At 46.6% G+C, this 19,306-nt stretch overlaps 1 protein-coding gene across 1 annotated transcript; it reads right to left on the bottom strand.

Annotated features, from left to right (window-relative positions):
* Positions 1-722: 722 nt before the first annotated feature.
* Positions 723-19,163, bottom strand: LOC100065605 (calicin). The gene is made up of 2 exons (XM_001496141.5): positions 3,953-19,163; positions 723-2,927 (listed from the first exon to the last, which is right to left on the bottom strand). Exon 2 carries the CDS (start codon positions 2,517-2,519, stop codon positions 744-746), a length of 1,776 nt encoding a protein of 591 aa, XP_001496191.1. The 5' UTR covers positions 2,520-2,927; positions 3,953-19,163; the 3' UTR covers positions 723-743.
* Positions 19,164-19,306: the final 143 nt, after the last annotated feature.

Here is a 19,306-nt window from a genome sequence, read left to right as displayed (position 1 = left end):
GCCATCTGTCCCCAGCATCCAACCCCTAACTACTACACCACCCTGTCTCTCTTATCCTGTCATCTCGCCTCATCCCCAAGCTGCTCTCCAAGAGAGACACAGGTTTCTTTTCTCTCCCTTGATGACCTCTCGATCACCTCCAGTCCCTCAGACTCATATTCCTGGAGAAAGTTCTCCATGAAACTTGCTCTCTGGAAACAACTGTTAAGTAACCCCCCAAGTGCCCCACAAATACACCACAGCTGCATGGTCGAATACAACAGCCAAGTGACCCTGCCTCCCCCATTCCCTCTGCCTCATCCCTGAGCCTGGCCCACACCGCCTTCTCCCTTCCCAGCCAGGAGGCTCCTCTCCCAGACCTGGCCTTGGCCCACCTGCCTTCCCGGGCAGACTCGAGGGAAGTGAGTGTTGGAGGAGCCTGAGGCCTCACAGCTCTAAGCAACTGCTTCACCTGTCAGTCTAGCACATGCTGCCAAGTGACTACAGGGGACAGATCAGGGGGTTTCCAGACACCACCATGGCCAGTGCCCGGGAGATGCCTCAGTCCCACCCACCAGGAACTCCATTCCACCTCAGCTTGGATCTCTCCAGTGAGAGCAGCCCTAGCCCAGGATCTCTACCTTCAGGGCCAAACACAGACAGGAACACTAAGAAGGAACCTACAGGCCATCTTCCTCTCCTTCTCTCTCTCATTAAATTGTGGATAATAATGCATCTAATTATTCTCCCAAAAAAGAAGTGGTTTAATTCCTTTGAAGAATCTTGCAAGGTAGCTTGGCTAGACAGCAGGCGGGACAGTCCAGTGCCTCTGGTGGGGGGGCCAGGGTCTTCCACTCGCCTGTCTTCGGGTCCAGCAAGTAGGCGTTTGGATTGATGGTGTAGTCCCTTTTCTGAACATCAGTGGCTGTGGTGACACCCCCACATACAAACACCCTGCCGTCTCCAATGGCGCATATAGCATGGGACACATCCAGGGGGCAGCTGTTGGGCAAGAGAGGCAGTAACGTACTCATCTTGTTGGCCTTTGTCTTCTGCAGGTTGATTTCCATGCTCTGCTGGTGGCTGTGCACACAGAGGATGTTGTCCTGATTGAAAGAGAGCAGGGGCCGGTGGCTGAACTCAATGGGGAAGGTGATACTCTGGACAACCTCCTCAGTATTGGTGTCAAAGCAGTCCACCACCCCAACTCGGGAGACATAGCCCTTCACCAAGCACCGCCCAGTGACAATGTACAGGCTCTGGTCACCCTTGGTAACCACAGCTGTGGCATCCATAGGGATGCTCATCTTCCCTGCCGGGCACCAGGCCTCCTTGCGCTCATCATAACGATAGATGCTAGAGACATACTGCCTTGGGGCAATGCTCCCACCCACTGAGTACACTGTCCCCCTACAGGTCACCATGGTATGGAAGACAAGACCAAGTGGCAGGTCAGGCAACTTGGTCCAGGAATTGTCATTTATGTTATATCGCCAAGCCGTCTTCAGCCCTGTAATCTGCTCATTGGTGCCACCAGAGATGTAGATGTAGTGACCAGCAGAGGTGGCACTAAGTGCTGCTGCTCGATAGGGCATCTCTGAGAGCTTCAACCACAGGTTCTCCTGGATGACGTAGGCAAACACTCCATTGTTAAACTTGCCCTGGGCCTTTTGGCCACCAAGGATGACCACCGAATCAAGCAGGGCCCCTTTCCGCTGGTAGCTCAGCAGGCTGGATGGCCTCTCCTGCTGTCGTTCCACAAGGACACTCTCAATCAGGGATGTGTGGGCTGAGCTGTTCTTCATGCCCATCAACTTGTTGCTGGCAAACATCAGTGTCTTGTTGGAGACGGCATTGAGATTGATGTAAGAGAAGAACTTCTTGAAATACTTCTCCCGCTCCTCCTTCCGGAAGTACACCCAATCTATAAGTGCGCTGAGAGCCTGGTCCTCATTGAGCACATGCAAGTTTTCATCTTGAAGCAGGCGACCAAAGATGACAGGTGGACAGCACATGAAGCCCTCAGGCTGCACGGAGCCCTCAGGACTGGCCCAGTAGTGGAAGTTGTCGCAGATCCCAGTGTAGGCCAAGTCCGATACCTCTTGGAGCCCAAACAACTCAGCCAAGAGGAGGTAGCGCAAGCAGTTGGCATGGCGGATGGACTTAATCAGGTAGTCACTGCAGTGGATTTGAAGGTGTGGTATGTTGAAATACTGGGCCCCACGAAGGAGCTCCTCCACGTTCTGCTCCGAGATCACCACCTTGCCGCTGTAGAAGTAGTCCAGGAGCTGGTCCACCGTGGCCGGACTCAGGTAGCTGGGGTCAATGGTGATAAACAGCTCATCAGTGGTCTTCACATCATTGCCAGAGATGATGTTCTTCACTACTGAAGAGACGGCAGCCAGCACAACACGATGTGCATAAAAGACATGGTGGTCCACAGTCAGGGCCATATCCCAAAATTCTTTGCGTTTCCTCTGTTTGTTCAGTTTCTGCAGCACGAAGCTGTTGTAGTTTTTCTCAGTGAATATCAATTTCATGGTACTTCTTGCCAGCTTTGGCAAAAGATCAGCGGCAGGCACGGCAAAACAGACTTTTTCAGGCCTTTAGGATTTAGACTGATGATTGTTTGCAGAGCAGCTGACTGGGGAAGAGTGAACGGTGGGAGAGAGGATGATGTCATAGTTGACGTGGTCATCACAATGCAGGCCCTCTAGAGACCTTTCTCAGAGGGTCAGGGTCTTTCTCCCCTGTGATGGCTCCAACCTGCCAAGGCCAGATACCCTACTAGGACCTAGGACCTAGGGCACAGGGCCCAGAGCCCAGGAGAAAACTCAGACATGGGTGGCAACTCCCACCTGGGGCCTTCAAACCTCAGTTCAAGGCTGCTTCTGGAACATCAGAGCCAGGCTGGGCAGGGGGTTGGTGCAAGGAGGGATAAGGGGAGGCTGGGGGAAGGAAAGAGATTATTAGCAGAAAAATCCACCCATTGTACAGGAGGGAAAGTGAGGCCGAGACAAGAGAAGGGACTTTCCCAAGATCACATAGCCAGTTGGAAGTAGAGCAGGGCCTGGAACCCAAGCCTTCTGGAACTTAGTACTCTTTCCACCCTTCCAGGAAGCTCCTCACTACTCAGCTTTCCCCAGTCTCTGATTCTCAGGCCTGGAAGTACCTTTCTCTGCCAACGTTCTGGCCATCAGAGAAGAAAGGCTCTGTTCTTTGGCTTCTGACCTTTGTGGCCACAGATACCACTCTTTTTTAAAATAGGGGAGAGGGGCCTGCCCAGTGGTACAGCAGTTAAATTTGTGCACTCTGCTTCAGTGGCCCAGGGTTTGCCGGTTCGGATGCCAGGCACAGCCATACGCACCACTTGGCAAGCCATGCTGTGGCAGGCGTCCCACATATAAAATAGAGGAAGATGGGCACGGATGTTAGCTCAGGGCCACTCTTCCTTAGCAAAAAGAGGAGCATGGGTGGCGGATGTCAGCTCATGGCTAATCTTCTTCTTCAAAAAAAAAATAGAGGCGAGGTAGAAGCCACTCCCTGGAGCAGGGATACCAGAGTTAGCATCCAGTGAGTGGCAATGGGAGGGCCTCTAAAGCCCTGATTACGTCAGTTCCTAGGCAAACTGGGACGTCCTCTGCATATTTCCAAGGCTCTAATTGTCAAACACTGGGGGCTGCAGTGGGTCAGCTCTCCCCATCAAGTGTGGACTTGGACACGTTGCCCAGACTCTCTAAACCTCAGTTTCCTCAGGTGTGAGATAGCAATAACAGTACCTGCTTCATAGGTTGTTAAGAGTTTAAATGAGAAAACGACTAGAGAGTGTTAGCACAGTGTTTGGTTCATAGCAAATGTTCAATAAACGCTACCTGCCATATTGTTGTTAGTGCCCTCAAGTGGATTCAGACTCCTAGCGACCCTGTGGACAGTAGAGCGGAACCCTGCCCGGTCTTTTGCATGATCCTCTCACCTTTTGGCGCTAAACCAGATAATCCTCCGCTGCTATTCATAAGGTCTTCATGGCCAACTTTTCTTGGCACTGGGTGGCCAGGTCCTTCTTTCTAATCTGTCTTAGTCTGGAAGCTCCACTAAAACCTGTCCACCATGGTGACCCTGCTGGTATTTGAAATCCTGGTGGCATAGCTTTCAGCATCACAGCCACATGCAGCCACAGCAGTATGACAACCAGATGGGTGTTGTGGTTCTCTTAAGTGGGAAAGAAACCCAGGGCAACAGGAGGTGATAGCACTGAACCTTAATGTTACTGCAGCAGGTTCGTTTCTGCCCACCGCTGGGAAAGCCAAACACTGAGACACCAACACTGCAACAGACGGTCTAATCACAAGGCAGCCAAGCGAGGAAGCGAGAGAATGAGTCTCAAATCCACTTCCCTGAAAATGGGGACTCAGGGATATTTATGGGTAGGGGGGCAAGATAGTCTGAAACGTGGAGATGGATGATTGGAGGTGAGGAGAGGTGAGGTAATTGATGATCTGCCAAGTGTAGTCAGACTTCATGACTCTTCATAGGATGCACGTTCACAAAATGGCAGCGTTAAGCACGATCTGAGGGTGTATTTTTTAGCCTTTCAACGTCAAAAGGTCATTTATTGGACATCTGCACAGATCCAGTTGATGAGCTGGTTTGTCTCAAGAGGCCTGAAGCGGACAAGGAGTTCTAATTCCTGAAAAACAGCTTGCACATCCATTATTATGGTGACCCAGGCTCTGGAGAGATGTTATTTATAGGAACGTAGTGGGAGTCAGACAGCATATTGTCTAAACAGCACAGTTAACAATCGGGTGGGTTAAACAGCTAAAAGCTATAATCAGTAATTGCAAAAAGGAAAAAACTCTTTTGGCTCCTAGCTACTTAATCAATGGCTAGCTGTTTGCCAATTTCAATCCCCCCTATTCTTTGGTCATTATTCATTCTTGAGGCATTCGGGGCAATGACCCATCTAGCTACTTTCTGCTGAATTAGGGCATAGATCTGAGTTACAGGAGTGAAACTGTTTAGTATTCATTTGGAAATATTCCTTCATTCCTGGCTTCAGGTTGACATTTTGCATTATTAGAATTTTGCACCTTGCACAACAGTTTTGGAACAACATCTAAAGTACATTTTATAACCAAGTATTGGACCAGAAGGATAAGTAGTACAGACAACCAAATTTTAACAGTCCCTGAAAAATAGACCTAATCCCAGTGAGGCCTCTAGTCTTTTCGTTTACTGGATATGCATCCGAGACCAGAGCAACACCCTATCCCCTGATCTTTCAGTTGTCATTGATGATGGCTAGCAGCATAGACTCTGCCTGGGGGTCATCACATTCCTGAGGAACTCAAAAGAACAAAGTTATCAACTTATAGCAACTGGAAGGGGCTATAGAAGCTCTGTAAAGAGCATGTCTGGGTTAGTTAATTAGAGGTCATTCAAAGTTACAATATGGTTTATTTTCTGCAATATGGCTTCCCTTATGTCAACTTTGTATTGAACCAGTATCATTAACCACTAAACCACTAGGCTGGCAGAATTGTTTTATGAGGTGTTATTTGGTTAACATGAACAGTATTGATTATTACTTTCTGCAACGGTTTTTCCACTATTTTCAGTTGAATTATAAAAAGAGTGCTCAAGAAGCCAAGATGGATGGTTTGATTCTCCTCAGGTTATTTATACTCTAGCTCAGTGGCTCTCAAAATATGCCCCTCTCCCCAGCTGGGAGATGAGCATCTCCCAGGAATTTGTTTAAAATGCAGAGTATCAGGCCCCACCCTAGTGAGGTGAATCAGAAGCTCAGGAGGTGGGCCCAGTAAACTCCCTTTTGGCCAGCCCTCCGCGTGAAGATTCTGCAGGCTGGAGTTGGAGAGCCACTGCTCCACTGGCTACTCAAAACTACCTCACCATCCCCTGTGCCCTTGCTGGAAATCTGCATTTTAACAAGAACCAAGTGATGTATAAGTAAAGTGTGAGAAGCGCTGGTCCACCTCAGAGCCATGAACCCAACCCCAATCCATATAACCCCCACCACCTGCACACAGAGGATCTATGAGTGGCTTCTGGGGATGGGAAGGGGGAGGCCAGCAGAAAGAGCAGGAGTTTTTAATCTCTCTGAATTTGAACCTATCACTCCCAGGGGGAAAACATCAGCACTGCATGCCCTAGTTACGCAGAGCATGTTAGCAGTGTCATCCTTTCTTTGTGACAGACAGCACATAACTGCCATTAAACCACCCTGGAAATGTGTTGCTCTTAGGTGTCAATGTTATTTCGTAAGTTTTCATTTTTTTAAAAAAATACCTGAATTTCAATTTTAACCCCAGGCATAATAAAATTACATAAGACTATCTAACCTTTGTTTGTATCACCAATATTGTAGTGGGAATCTTGATATCCAACCTCGAAACCTCAAATTCGTGTGCCCAGTGCACAGCAAACCAAACACTAAGGCATTGGTGCTTGGAGATGGAGACAGATTTATTCAAATTGACCAAAATGAATAGGTGACAGCCTGGTTTCCTTCAAATCAAATCTGCCTCCCCAAGAACAGAAAGCAGGGGTGGCAGGGGTTAGGGGGAGTGGAGGTGGTGAGCTATGGGGCTTGCAGGAGGAGCTTCAGGGAAATGAAGGGGTCACCTCCGGTAAACCCCTGGGCAACCTCCCCAAAGACATTCTCCTTCTTCTGCACAACAAGCTCACAAATCCTCGAGACTCCTCAGTCACCCCTCAAGTTAAACAGGAAAAACAGCAAATTGGTTTAATATGTACAGTACCCCTCAGGTACACGCCTTCAAATCTATCATGCTAAAACAAACCAAGGGGATAAACCTTTTCTGTTCTAATAAGGGTGCCTTCACCTTAACAAGTGCATCTACCCTCAACTTCCACAGCTTGTGGGGAGGGGAAAACGTCCCCAGAATTCCACCTTTAACTTCCCGCAGCCTCCCTTGAGGACTCAGAAATTTTCTTTGAAATCCTGCACCCCAAGGCCCCTGCTTCTACCTCTCGCTTTGCTCTTCTCTCATTTTCCTCCACTGAGTCTCAGGTCTGTCGACTACGAGCATGTTGACCTTCCCAGGAAGTCTGCCAGGTGAACCACGTAAGCTTTGTGCTGAGAATCAGTCTCTCCCTGCTCAACCCGGCCCCACGCAGCCTGATACTGCCATCTGCTTCTTTAAGGCACTTCCAGTTTCATTTCTAGTTCCTCCCAGGCTGTGGCCCCGCCAGCGCAACACAGCCCCCTCTGTGAGCTTTCCTAACCCAGGAAGTAGGAGGGTCAATTCTGTGGGGCCCAGACCCAATCTGACTTGCCTTTCTCCCTTCTTAAAGCAATCTCGGAGTCAAAATTTCTAAAGCCCCTTTTCAATTTGATAATTTTTCTTCCATAGAAGCAAAGACTTTTAATCGAGCCTTAAAATAAATTTGGGCCGTGGGTTTTTCATTACAGAGTATCGGGAAAAATAATACAACTATTCTATCAAACAATTTTATTTCTAAAGCAAACATGTTGACATCTCGAATGTGCTTATAAAAAGATTTGGGTATGGTAAAACTAGTTTGATTTCTACCCCTACCCCACAGAATTGTTTATGTTAAATCACTCATTTCAATTGAGACAGAGTCCATTTTTTCAAAGAATTTGTTCTACCAAAAGTTAGACTCACAATATATACGGTATTATCTAAACATTCTAGAATCAAATTCTGACTTTAGTTTTGATGTCAACGTAGGAATTAACAACTTCATGACTTGCACACAAATTCATTTTAAGAAGGCAAATCTTTTGACTTGTTACCTATGTTGGTTTTTTGGGTGTATTTATTGTTTTTTTAAACACACAATGTAGCTTCTATTTAAAGTTAGAGCTCAAAAGAATTTAAAAATGTGGACTAAGAACAGTTTAGTGGATACCAGGGGAAAGGTGGGGTTGGGGGTGGGCACAAAGGGTGAAGTGGTCCACCTACAACACGAATGACAAACATTAATGTACAACTGAAATTTCACAAGATTGTAACCTATCATTAACTCAATAAAAAAATTTTTTTTAATTAAAAAAATAAAGTTACAGCTCAAAACTATCATGGAATATTTCTCTTTTCAACAATATAAGCACAGTTTTTAACAGATATATTGGATAACTAGATCACAAGAGTTCATGACTCATGCTGATATACAGCAAGGAAAGTCAAGAATAATTTCTTCCACTAAAGCCCCCAAACATACTGTAACTCTAGATGTGTTCTGAGTCTAATGTTCTTAAAGAAACTCAAACCAGTAAATGGATGGAAATTCCTCAATTATCTGGATTACTCAGTTTTTATCCTGCCTGAATAGAAAGAATATCTTCCTTCTATGAATTAATTCCATATATTGCTTAGTAACGTGAAAGGTGGAGAATTCATTTTTCCTTTCTAGGTATCTGTAAGCAAAGTAGGAGGAAAAGATTGACTTGGCAGAGTTCGACTCAAAAACAGGCCACGTTCCAAACGTTTCTAAGTACTGTACCTACTTTTGACCTCTGAATTCCATTTTCCTATAGAACATTTCCGAAATAGATGGCCCATCAATGCCTATTAAGCCCATAATATAGATGAAATAATCTTAGAAACACCATCTATAACAGCTTATGAGAAAATTTACTCAATCTCAGATTCCAACTTTAGGCCACATAAAGACAGAGAATTTTTAACACGCATTCCAACCAACTCTGAAGTAGCTCATTTGGGAAGCGCTGTGCTACATTATCCTCAAACAATCCACTGTCTCAGGCATCAGCCCTACAGCAGGCTCTCCAACCGGCGCCTGAAATGCTCATCTTCCACGCTACTGAATAAAGGGACATGTTTATGCTTTAGCTTGTGACAAGCCAGAGTTTATCCTGAAAATTAAAGAGGCTAAAAAGAAGTTTAACATCCATTCTTGCACTGCTTTCCGGGGGAGGGGTACTCATAGCCACAAAAAGGTGGGATTCAGAAGTTCCTCTGAGTAGGGCCAAATTTTTCCTTGAGAAGTTTTGTATCTGCTTAAGTGCCCAAATAAGCCCTCAGTTAAGACCCTAAGGTTAGAATCATAGAACACGGGAGGTTTTCTAAGAAGCAATTTAAATATGCCCGATCTAAAGTGAACCCACTCCAATGCAGGTACTCCTACTCCTTACGTGAAAAATTCGTGAATGACTAAGAAAAATGAATTAAATAATCCTAACACAATAATTCAGAATTATTAAAAAAAAGCATATTTTCTCAGGAGGAGCAAAGGTAAAAATAAGACTTCAAATTCTCTTTAGTGGCTAAAACACTGATCACTTTTGCTTATACTCAATCCTTTGTTACCAAAACTGCTAAATTTGCTTAGGCTATCTATACAGTGACACGCAGTAAAGCATCATGACTGAAAACACAGACGCTGGAACAAGACGGCTTGGGTTCACATCCCAGATCACTCCTAAGAGCTGCAGCATCTCTAGCAAGTTATTTAACCTCTCTGTGCTCCAGTTTCTTCATCTGCACAATAAGGACAACAACAGCGTCAACCACAGAGGACTGTAGTGAAAATTAAATGAATTAATCCAGGTAAAGCACAAAGAATAGAGCCTTGCACGTAATAAGCACACAGTAAGTGACGATATTCTCTAGATATTAAGAAATAAGTACGATTTGGAAAAGCTGAAGGAGGATAGGCATTCCAAGAGCTGAAGTAACAATCAAAGCACGAAGGTGAGAAAGAGACATACATATGGACTAAAGGGCATTCTATTTCCCCGGAGAATAATATTCATGAGGAAGAATCATAGAAATTGGGAATAATGAAGACCCAATTATGCTGGCCTTGAATGCCAGACCAAAAAATAGTTCTTTTACTTAGAAGGCAGCCACTTAAATTTTCGATCTGATTAGATCTGTGCTTTAGCAACATTAATTACAAGGCTATATCGTATCTGCTGGGAGCCGTGGCTACATCATTTGATCGGCTGTTTGACAGGGTCCAGCCGATTAACGCTGAGGGGTGCAGGGTCGCCCCTTGGTGAAGAATAACCGGCCAGCCCCTCACATAGTTCTGAAACCTGTGCTGCTTCTAATTGCCCTTCATTCCTTTTCCTTTCTTAACCTCCAGTTTTCACTCCTTTGGGTGGCTGCTTGGGAGGCACTACCTCCCGCCAAAATTAAATATAGTAAGGGAATGTGACCACCTGCAGGTAACTTTCAAGATATTTTTCAGTTAATTAACGGAGGAGCACACAGTCCCATTTGAGACAAGCAGAAAGGAATCCTGTCCAGATAAGATGTCAAATTAGGTTTATGGCCTCTATCTGGTTAATGTTTCCTTCTCCCTCCAGTTCTTTGTCTAAATATATATGCATCATCCTTCTAAGTTTGTTGGTTAATTGGATGATCAAGAAGTATCTATATATTATTCTTGACCTTCTGCTTTCTGTTAAAATGTTATAGAGGTTTTCTCCTAAAAGCAATAAATAATAAATAATTGATGAGTAGAAGGGCCGAGGGGTGCAAGGATGCCCCTCGGTGAAGAATGGCCAGCCGACACCCCTGATATTTTCTGAATTATATGCATGCTTTCTAGCAAGGTTATGTCTATACTTATTTCTGGTTTTTATTCTTGAAGATATACAGTTTAGCTTAGTTTTTCAGCCCTTTACTTTACTAACAAAATGATACTTTCTCCGGCAGTGTGCTTAAGGGACTGTTAGCTCCACAATCTAAAAGACAAAGGAATGCTTTCACCCCCTAAAGGGTGCGAAAATGTAAAGATGTTTAACTGCCCGCTGAGAATGCAGATAGCCCTGGGGATAAGATACCCTGGAGTCGCCTTTTGTTCCCATTAACCATCTACACTAATGGTGTAAATGATTGAGGGAGGCAGGGATGGCTCCACCAGGATGTAACCAGACGGACTGCTGTCCTGTCCGGAGGCCTGGACCTTCTCTCTTTGATTTAACTTTACCATGAATTACAACAGACGCCTAGGTACCTATCTCCTTTAGAGACAACAAACACTAGTTAATTGCAGAGAAGACTACCATTAACCTTATGCTATATAGAATGGAATGCTAATAAATATTCTTGTGCTCGTTTTTTACTTCCTTATCTCTCTGAGAATATTTGTAGAACTATTTCTGTACTAATCCTGAAAAATATATAAACGACACTTGTGCACAGTAAAGTCGGACTTGCTAACACCAACCCAAGTCTCACGCCCCCTTTATTTTCCCCTCATTGTGCCGACGCCGTCCATCCCTCAGGAACCTGGACTCCGCCGGTCAGTACTATCAACGCAATTCTGATGTTCTCTGCCTCTTATTAAGGGTTAGCAGACCCAAAGATGCATTTGTTCTGCTAACACACTGTCAGAATCTGTCACTGTACTGTGGCATATCTGAATCATCTGAGATCCTCACTGCACCTGGCACACAATAGGCATTCTATAAATGTCGTATCATTACTTTTAGTGGCCACCAGACAGCAGTGAAGTAAGCAGAGAAAGAGGTTAATCCCTGAAGGAAATATATATTATAAATGAAGCAAATGAAGTAGCTTAATGAGAGTTTACAATTAAGCTAAAACATAAGTCACTGCTGATCAATATACTTGCCCAAAACAGTGGGGGTGGGAGGTAGGGATTAATCTTACTTTTCATTAAAACCAGATAAAATGGATCCCCATGTATTTTTAAATCTCATAAAATTTAGCTGTCAAATTGGTACGGTCTCTTCAAAGGATTATTTGAGCGATATCTTTGTAATGGACTACCCCGTAGTCTTGTGGGGAAACAATTTAAGGAAGATTTCCTCAAGATACTTGGACTCCCCTGTTCCCTGCAGCATTAATCACAATAGCTAAGTGTCTGACGGATGAAGATATGGTATATACAGACTATGGAATATTACTCAGCCATGAGCAAGAAGGAAATCCTGCCATTTGTGACCACATGGATGAAAGTGGAGGACATAATGCTAAGTGAAATAAGCCAAAAAGAGAAAGACAAATACCATATGACCTCAGTTGTATGTGGAATCTAAAAAAAATTTTTTTTTAATTTAAAAAGTCAAACTCATAGAAACAAAGAGGAGAATGGTGGATATCAGGGGCTAGAAAGTAGGGGAAATGGGGAGATGCTGGTCAAAGGGCATCAGCCTTCAGTAATAAGATGAATAAGTTCTGAGGATCTAATGTACAGCATGGTGACTACAGTGAATAATACTGTATTGTATACTTGAAATTTACTAAGAGAGTAGATCTTAAGCATTCTCACCAAAAAGAACCTAAGTATGTTAGGTGATGGATATATTAACTAATCTGATTATGGTAATCATTTCACAACGTATACATATATCAAATCATCATGTTGCACACTTTATATACAATTTTATTTGTCAATAAAAAAGGTAGATTTCCTCAAACAGGACAAAATCATGCTAGACAGTAAAAATAAAGGTCTAACTCCTGATCTGCCTCCAACAAGTAATTAGAGGAAAGGTCAGCTCACAGGAGCTGTGGGTTTCCATGGAAACCTACACACTATCCACCTGGCTGCTTCACTCACCACAGGAGTCAGCGCTAATGACAACAAAAAGGACCCCTTCCCTTCGCCTTGAGTAAGAATGACTAGAGTCCACTATCCTACAGATAACCCTTCAAGTCAACTGTTCAGTGCATTTCTTTAAAAAAAAAGTTTGTTTGAGACACCAATAAGAACAATATATAATAATTAACATAGCAAGAAAAAAGGTGTTCGAAAGATTGCCCACAGAGCTTGGAAGCACATCATGACATAGGAGGGTTGATATAAGAGTTTCCTAAGCACATATCTCCAGATTATTGGGCTTTTTTTCTGGCGGTGGTAGGGGAGAATCAGATTCCCAAACATGTCAGTTAGTGCCTACTTTTAGAAACTTAAAAAAAAAAGCATTAGTGAGAGCACCCTTTGGACAGTAAGCAAGTTATGTATTTGGCTTTCTTGGGCAATCAATCATTCTGGCAACATAAACATAAAGCAAAGTAGGCCCAGATTTCTACATACCTTCTTCTAAAGTACTTTCATTTACAATTTTAGACCAAAACAAACAAACAAACAAAAAAAGTTCCGGCTGTCTGAAGCTTTAAGCATCTTGCAAGTATTCGAATCTGAAACCCTGAAATGCATTCACTTCAACACGTTCCCATCAGCATGAGCAGCAACACTCCACTATCCATTCTGGTACTGTCTCCAGATGATTTCTCATCCCGCTGGCTTCTCCCTACCAGCAAGTCCTGGGATACCATCTTTACCCTGCCTGCCCCCATTGCTTGGTTGTGCTTCGGGAATTATAATTACAGCGATCCCGCCTTTAGAACATCCTCAGAGCACAAAGCCTCTTTGTACGACGAGGGGTGACGGGGGTGCCTTCCAGGCTCCACAGCAAAGAGTGGGCGGTGGCAACACAGGCAGCAAGGAAGGAAGAGGAGCTGGAGCACTGTGGTGGGCCTCGGTCCTGCTCAATACTGTTGGAGGGGTTTACTGGTGGGTGCCCAGTCAAAAGGCTCTGTGAAGCCTCTGCACCCTTCCCGTGGGGGAAGGAAGGGACGGGGCCTGTCCTAACAGATGGCCAGATCACCACCAAGCCCAGAAGGCCAGAAAGCAGAAGGAAAGCACGAAGAAAGGGAGAAAAGCAGGCAGTGGCTGAAGCACACCCTCTGCGCTGCTGTCAGGGCCTCAGGGAATGAAGTCTCTGACAGTCAAGGCTATCACCCCAGGGAATCGGCCTTCTACTGGGATTACCCGCCCCCCAGCAGGTGCTCAAATATGCACTAAGGCAGCAACAAAAACCTACACAGGAAGACAAATTTATTAAAAATTCTAAACAAGGGGCCGGCCCCAAGGCCTGCAGTTAAGTTCGCACACTCCGCTTCAGCAGCCCAGGGTTTTTGCCAGTGCGGACATGGCACCGCTCATCGTGGACAAGGCCATGCTGAGGTGGCGTCCCACATGGCACAACCAGAAGAGGTACTCACAATTAGAATGCACACCTATGTACTGGAGGGCTTTGGGGAGAAGAATTAAAAAAAAATTCTAAATAAATTTAACAGCCTAAAAGCCAAATGAAAAATAATTTTTGTTCATTATGAGAGTCCCAACTCCTATTTGCAAAAGCGATGATGAAATGAATACGTGTTTTACTTTCAGCCTACCCACCTACCTCAGTCTCCTCTTCAAAACTGCTACTTTCTAGCTCTGTGACCATCAAACAGGTTTCAACCGAAGATCAGTGAGCCCCATCTGCACACACTGAAATCAGCCGTGCTGGAGCAGAAGGGACGCGGACAGGGAACTTTCAACTCAGGGGACATCCCAAAAGCACTACAAAATGTCCTACCACTTGAATGCCAGCTACTCTCTTCCAGGGATGCAGTTTTCCTCTTTTACCAATTCTTCCCTCCGTTTCTTCCTTCAACAGGGTCAGATGACTGCATACCTCAAAAGTGACAATCTCTCCCTTATTTCTACACACGCTTTATCACAAAAGCAGACAATGCAGTAACGGCTTTCCACATGGCGACTCGAGAGAACTACTGATAAACCCTGGAACAATCCCATCCTTCTCCTCCTCCACCTGCCCAGCATCACTCCAGCGAGTGTTCTGAGCAGCCCTAGCACAGCACTAAGATCCACTAAAGCCGAACAGGAAAAACCAAACTGCCCGCTGTGGGTAAGGCCTGCAGGTGAGGACTGTTTCTCCTCCTTGTGTGGGCATAACACTACTTGCGTTAAACATTTTTAGTTTTATTTGCACACATTTCCTTCAAAAAAGTTCCTTCAAGACAGCAGCAAAAGCACCAGGAAACTCTCTATCCATCACTCTCAATCGTGTTTAAAAATAATTAAAAAGACAACAGGAACCACTTCAAATGTCCCGCTTCCTTGAGCCCACAGGACAGCTCTCTGCCCTGACAACTGTTCTGAAAACCATGCTGCCACTCTGTCCGACAGCAGTAGGAAGTCCAGTCTCGTCCTTGGTTCAGCCCCCACCCCCTCTCTCTCCAAGAAAAAATGAAACAGCAGAAAGCGTAAACAACCACTTAATGGAAAACACAAATGGGTAAATATTTTCAAAATTGGCTAAAAAGCCTCAGGTCTCAAGAAATTCAAGAATGCTAGTAGGGGGAAATAGGAAGAGAAAAATAACATCGTGTTTCCCTGAAAGTGAGCACTGTAAGAATGCAAAGACAAACGTGGTTCAAAGCCACTGTCCCTCCTCCACTTACCAGTGCTTTCGTCTTTTTAATGATTTCTCTCTCCTTCTGTCTTTCCATACAGAACGGTATTTCTAAATCGTTTCTTCTGTACCTATTTCTCCAGCCCCATAACAAATTTTACAATTTTCAGCTGACCTCTTTGGTTCACGTGAGCAGGGTGATGAAAAGCCAGGGGCAGGTCCCTTCGCATGCAAAGCTCATGTGCAGCCCCAGGCCCAAACCCCAGCAGCCCTCTTTGCAGAGCCCCTGATGAGGGTGGACAGCAGTTAGTTACAGCTGGACCAACACTTCTGGAGCTGCAGGGCCACACTGGTCCATAAAGCACCTCCGTGAGAAGGAGAAAGGGGTGCCCTCTCTGAAGGGACACAGTTCCACACGAGGTGCTCATCTTGGTAAGGGGAGCACAGAATGGACTTCCACTCCCACTTGCCACCCAAAACAAGTGTCCTTCTGCTGGGCCCAATGCATACAACCCTCCACAGCTGCGCTGCAAAAATGTACCTGGGGCAACACTGCACCTCCAGAGTAGGTTTCCAGAAAGAACCACCTCACCAAGGACAAATAAACAGGCACTGCACAAATTTCATTACCAGAAATCCCTGCATTTGCTAATATAAATTCATTCCTAAACATATTAGGACTAGAGCAAAAAGTGTCTAATAGAAGAAGAAAACTAGCAAATTTTGGAAAAAGGCAACCCTTACATCTTGAGGGATAATCGGTTGTTTCCTAAAGACCATAATCTTGGACAACAGGCCTAAACAGCTGAACTTCAAATGCACGCCATAAGCTGAAACACCAAAACAATCACTATCATCTGCAGAGGAAGGCGTGGACACTCACCTCTGCAGGTTTACTTTCTCCAAATCTGATAGTTTTCCTTCTTTCTTAGACTCCTTTTTGCTCCTATTCCATAGTTACATAAAACCACATATAGTGACACGTGGTTAAATTTGCAACGCCTGATCAATTCCCCTCGTGGGTGGTGGGCCCCTTTCCTGCACAGAAATAAGAGGAATAGATACCCTGGATCACAAAGGGCTTAACGTTCCATGGCTTCCAACCCTATCATTCTTTTATGCACTACAGAAGAGCTAAGTGTCACATGCGTCCACATTAGTCCCAGTCATGCAGGAGGGGCAACAGAAGGCAGCCTGCGGGCTAGCTGGGGCAAAGCTGAAATGGAGTACAGCCCAGCGTCAGAAGGCTAAGGCAGCGGTTCTCGAACTTTAGTGGGCATCGAATCTACTGGGGAACTTTTCAAGACTCAGATTTCTGGGGCCCTCCATACATCTGATAAGTGAGAACGTCCTGGGGCACTTATATTTTGACAAAGCTCAAACTGCTGACCTAGGTCCACTAGAATGGTCAGAGAAACTGGGAAATCCTCCACGCCTATCAGCAATTCCAAAATAAAAGGCAGCCATCACCAACCGAGGCTGTGCAAGTCAGAAAGGATGAGAAGAGGACCGCCAGCTGCAGCCTAACAGGCTGTGCTGGGCAGGAGCCTGTAGCTAGAGGTTCCCTGTTACTGGGCAAAAAAGCCCTGTGCCCTGTAAGCAAAAAAATTTTTTGCATGTGAGAAATACTTCTAACATCTGAAAAATATTTAAAATACTATAATGACTATCTCTGTACCCTACACCCAAGATAAGCAAATCTTAAATTGCAATGATCTGATTGAGAGGTTTTCAGTACTAGAATATTACAGATACAACTACAGCCCTCTGTACCCCTGTCCAACCCCATTCCTCATCTCCTCTTCCCAGAGATAATCACTACTCTGAATTTGGTGTTAGTCGTTCCCCTGCACGTTGCTATACTATTACTTCGTATGTACACAGCCACAAACAACATAATTTTGCATGTTTGCAGATTTTACACAAGTGGAAACAGTCTGTAAGAATTCTTCTGTTCCTTGCTCCCCCACCCCACAGTAGATTTGTAAGAGTCAACCACTTTAATGCATGTGGCTACAGTTTATTTTTCACAATGCTAGACCATCAACTGTGGGGGACTATCTAACATTCTGTGTATTCCAGGTGGGTGGACATTTAAGCTGCAATGAGCATTCCTGTACTTATTCTCTCGGACAAGTGTGCAGCAGTTTCTTAGAGTGTATACCTGGAAATGGACATTTGGGGTAAATAGGTATGTTTGCCCTCCTTCAACTGGACATCACTATACTGCTCTCCAAGGTGACTGGGTCCAGTTACATTCCCACTAGCAGTATGTAACCACAACCTTACCAACACTTGGTTATCGCAGCATTTAATTTTTGCCAATCTCATGGGCGTGAAATGGCATCTCACCGCTGTTTCAATTTGCATTTCTCTGATTATAAGTCTTCGACAAGGAAATTCTCCTGCTTTTATATGCACGTGTCAAATAGGTGTTTAGGAAAATCTAACCCATCTTGTCTGATTCAGGGCACTTCTTCCCCAAGTACCCTGCCAACAGCCACCACAGCTGGAAAGCTGAGGTGCAGGAGGGCACCAAGAAAACAGCTGAGTTAAACAAGGAATCATCTTGGACAGAGGACACTAATTAACGCACTTGCTAATTAGTCTTTCCCTTCCCTCTTCTGTCAAGTCTTACTTCCAAGACAATACTATGGGCCTGTGGCCTTAGAACAGGGGAGAGAACAGGGATGGGGAGTGCGAAAACTAAAACACTGACATAAAAGTACCACGACAGTCTTTACGCAAAGAAAATAAAGTGACTGCAGAGCAATACCCATTACTCCACCTTCTAAATACTCTGCACACTAACAGACTCCTCTCAAGCTCATCACATCGGGCTCCCTCTGAAACGTTCCCACCTTTTTCTCTAGACCAGACGCTGTCCCCCCTCCCTACCGCAACCCTTTCATCTCCCTTCCCCCTCAATGACGAGATAGCCTCTCCCTTTTCCCCAGTCCACAGCTTCTGGTTCCTAGCTCCACAGGACCCTCTCCCTCTCCTCTCCAACTCCACGTCCTCGCTTCCTTCCCTTTCCAAGATGCATCCACAGTAAAAACAGCCCTCCCATCACCCACCCCAAATACAGGAATCCCCTGCAGTCCGCGGCCCTGCGTTACATGCCAGGCAGGCGGGCGACTTGTCCCCCTTCGCTTGGGACAGCTGTCCTGTCTCGGGGGGTTCTCCAAGTGTGCCAGGTCCAGACCACCCGGAAAAAACTCATTCGGCCTTCGGTGGCAGAAGCGTCTTTACCAGGGCCACAGGCGCACTCCTGTCTGGGGCATGAAGGGACCTCGGGCCCTTTCGTGGAAAAGACACCTCCCGGGGACCTCCACACAGGCAGGCAGGCCTCCCTCCTGGCGCCCAGTGGGGATGCTTTAGCCCTCGGAGCGGTAGGGAAGGGGGCCTGGCAGAGACCGAACGGTCCCCGCGGTAAGAAGTTTCCGCGGCTCTGCCCCACTCGCCCAAGGAGGCCCTCGCCCCCAGAGCACACCCCTTACACGAGTCTCCCCGCTGCGGCTCCCCGGATCGGCTCCCCAGAGCACCACCGACCCCCAAAGCGGGCCCTGCTCCTCCGTCCCGCCCCGCAGGAGAGCCTTCCTCCTAAGCCAGCCCGAACGGCGCTGGGTGGGCGTGCCCGGACCGGGACCGGCGCCCCCCGCTCCCCGAGCGATCCTCCCGGCTCTCGGGGGCTGGGAGCTCCTCCTCGCCCCGGCGCCCTGCGCGGGCCCGCGCCGGCCCAGGGGGCCCGGGTCCCAGCCAGGCTACGACTCTCACCGGCTCTGTGACCTTGGGCAAGTCACTGCCCGGCGGCAGCCTCAGTTTCCCCCTCTGCCCAGCGGGGACCGGGAGAGCTCGCGGGGGGGGACGCCCGACTCCCAGGGCTCCGGGCCGGACGAGGCTACCCCGCCCGCGCTCCACCCCTTGGCGGGGCCGCGAGGCTGGACCGCACGCCCTTGGCCGCCGCCCGCGCGAGCCCCCCACGGCCCTCCCGCCCGGCCCGCTCCCGCCCCCGTACCTGCTCCCGGCGCTCGGCCGCAGGCGCCACCACCCTGCGCGCCCGCCCGGAGAGGCCCGGGGCCCGGAGGGCTGAGGCGGTCGGCGGCGGCG

This window comes from Equus caballus, chromosome 25 (genome assembly GCF_041296265.1).
Source record: "Equus caballus isolate H_3958 breed thoroughbred chromosome 25, TB-T2T, whole genome shotgun sequence".
Lineage (NCBI taxonomy): Eukaryota > Metazoa > Chordata > Mammalia > Perissodactyla > Equidae > Equus > Equus caballus.
Note: the sequence above shows the minus strand (reverse complement) of the source record. Positions and strands in the feature narration are given on the sequence as shown.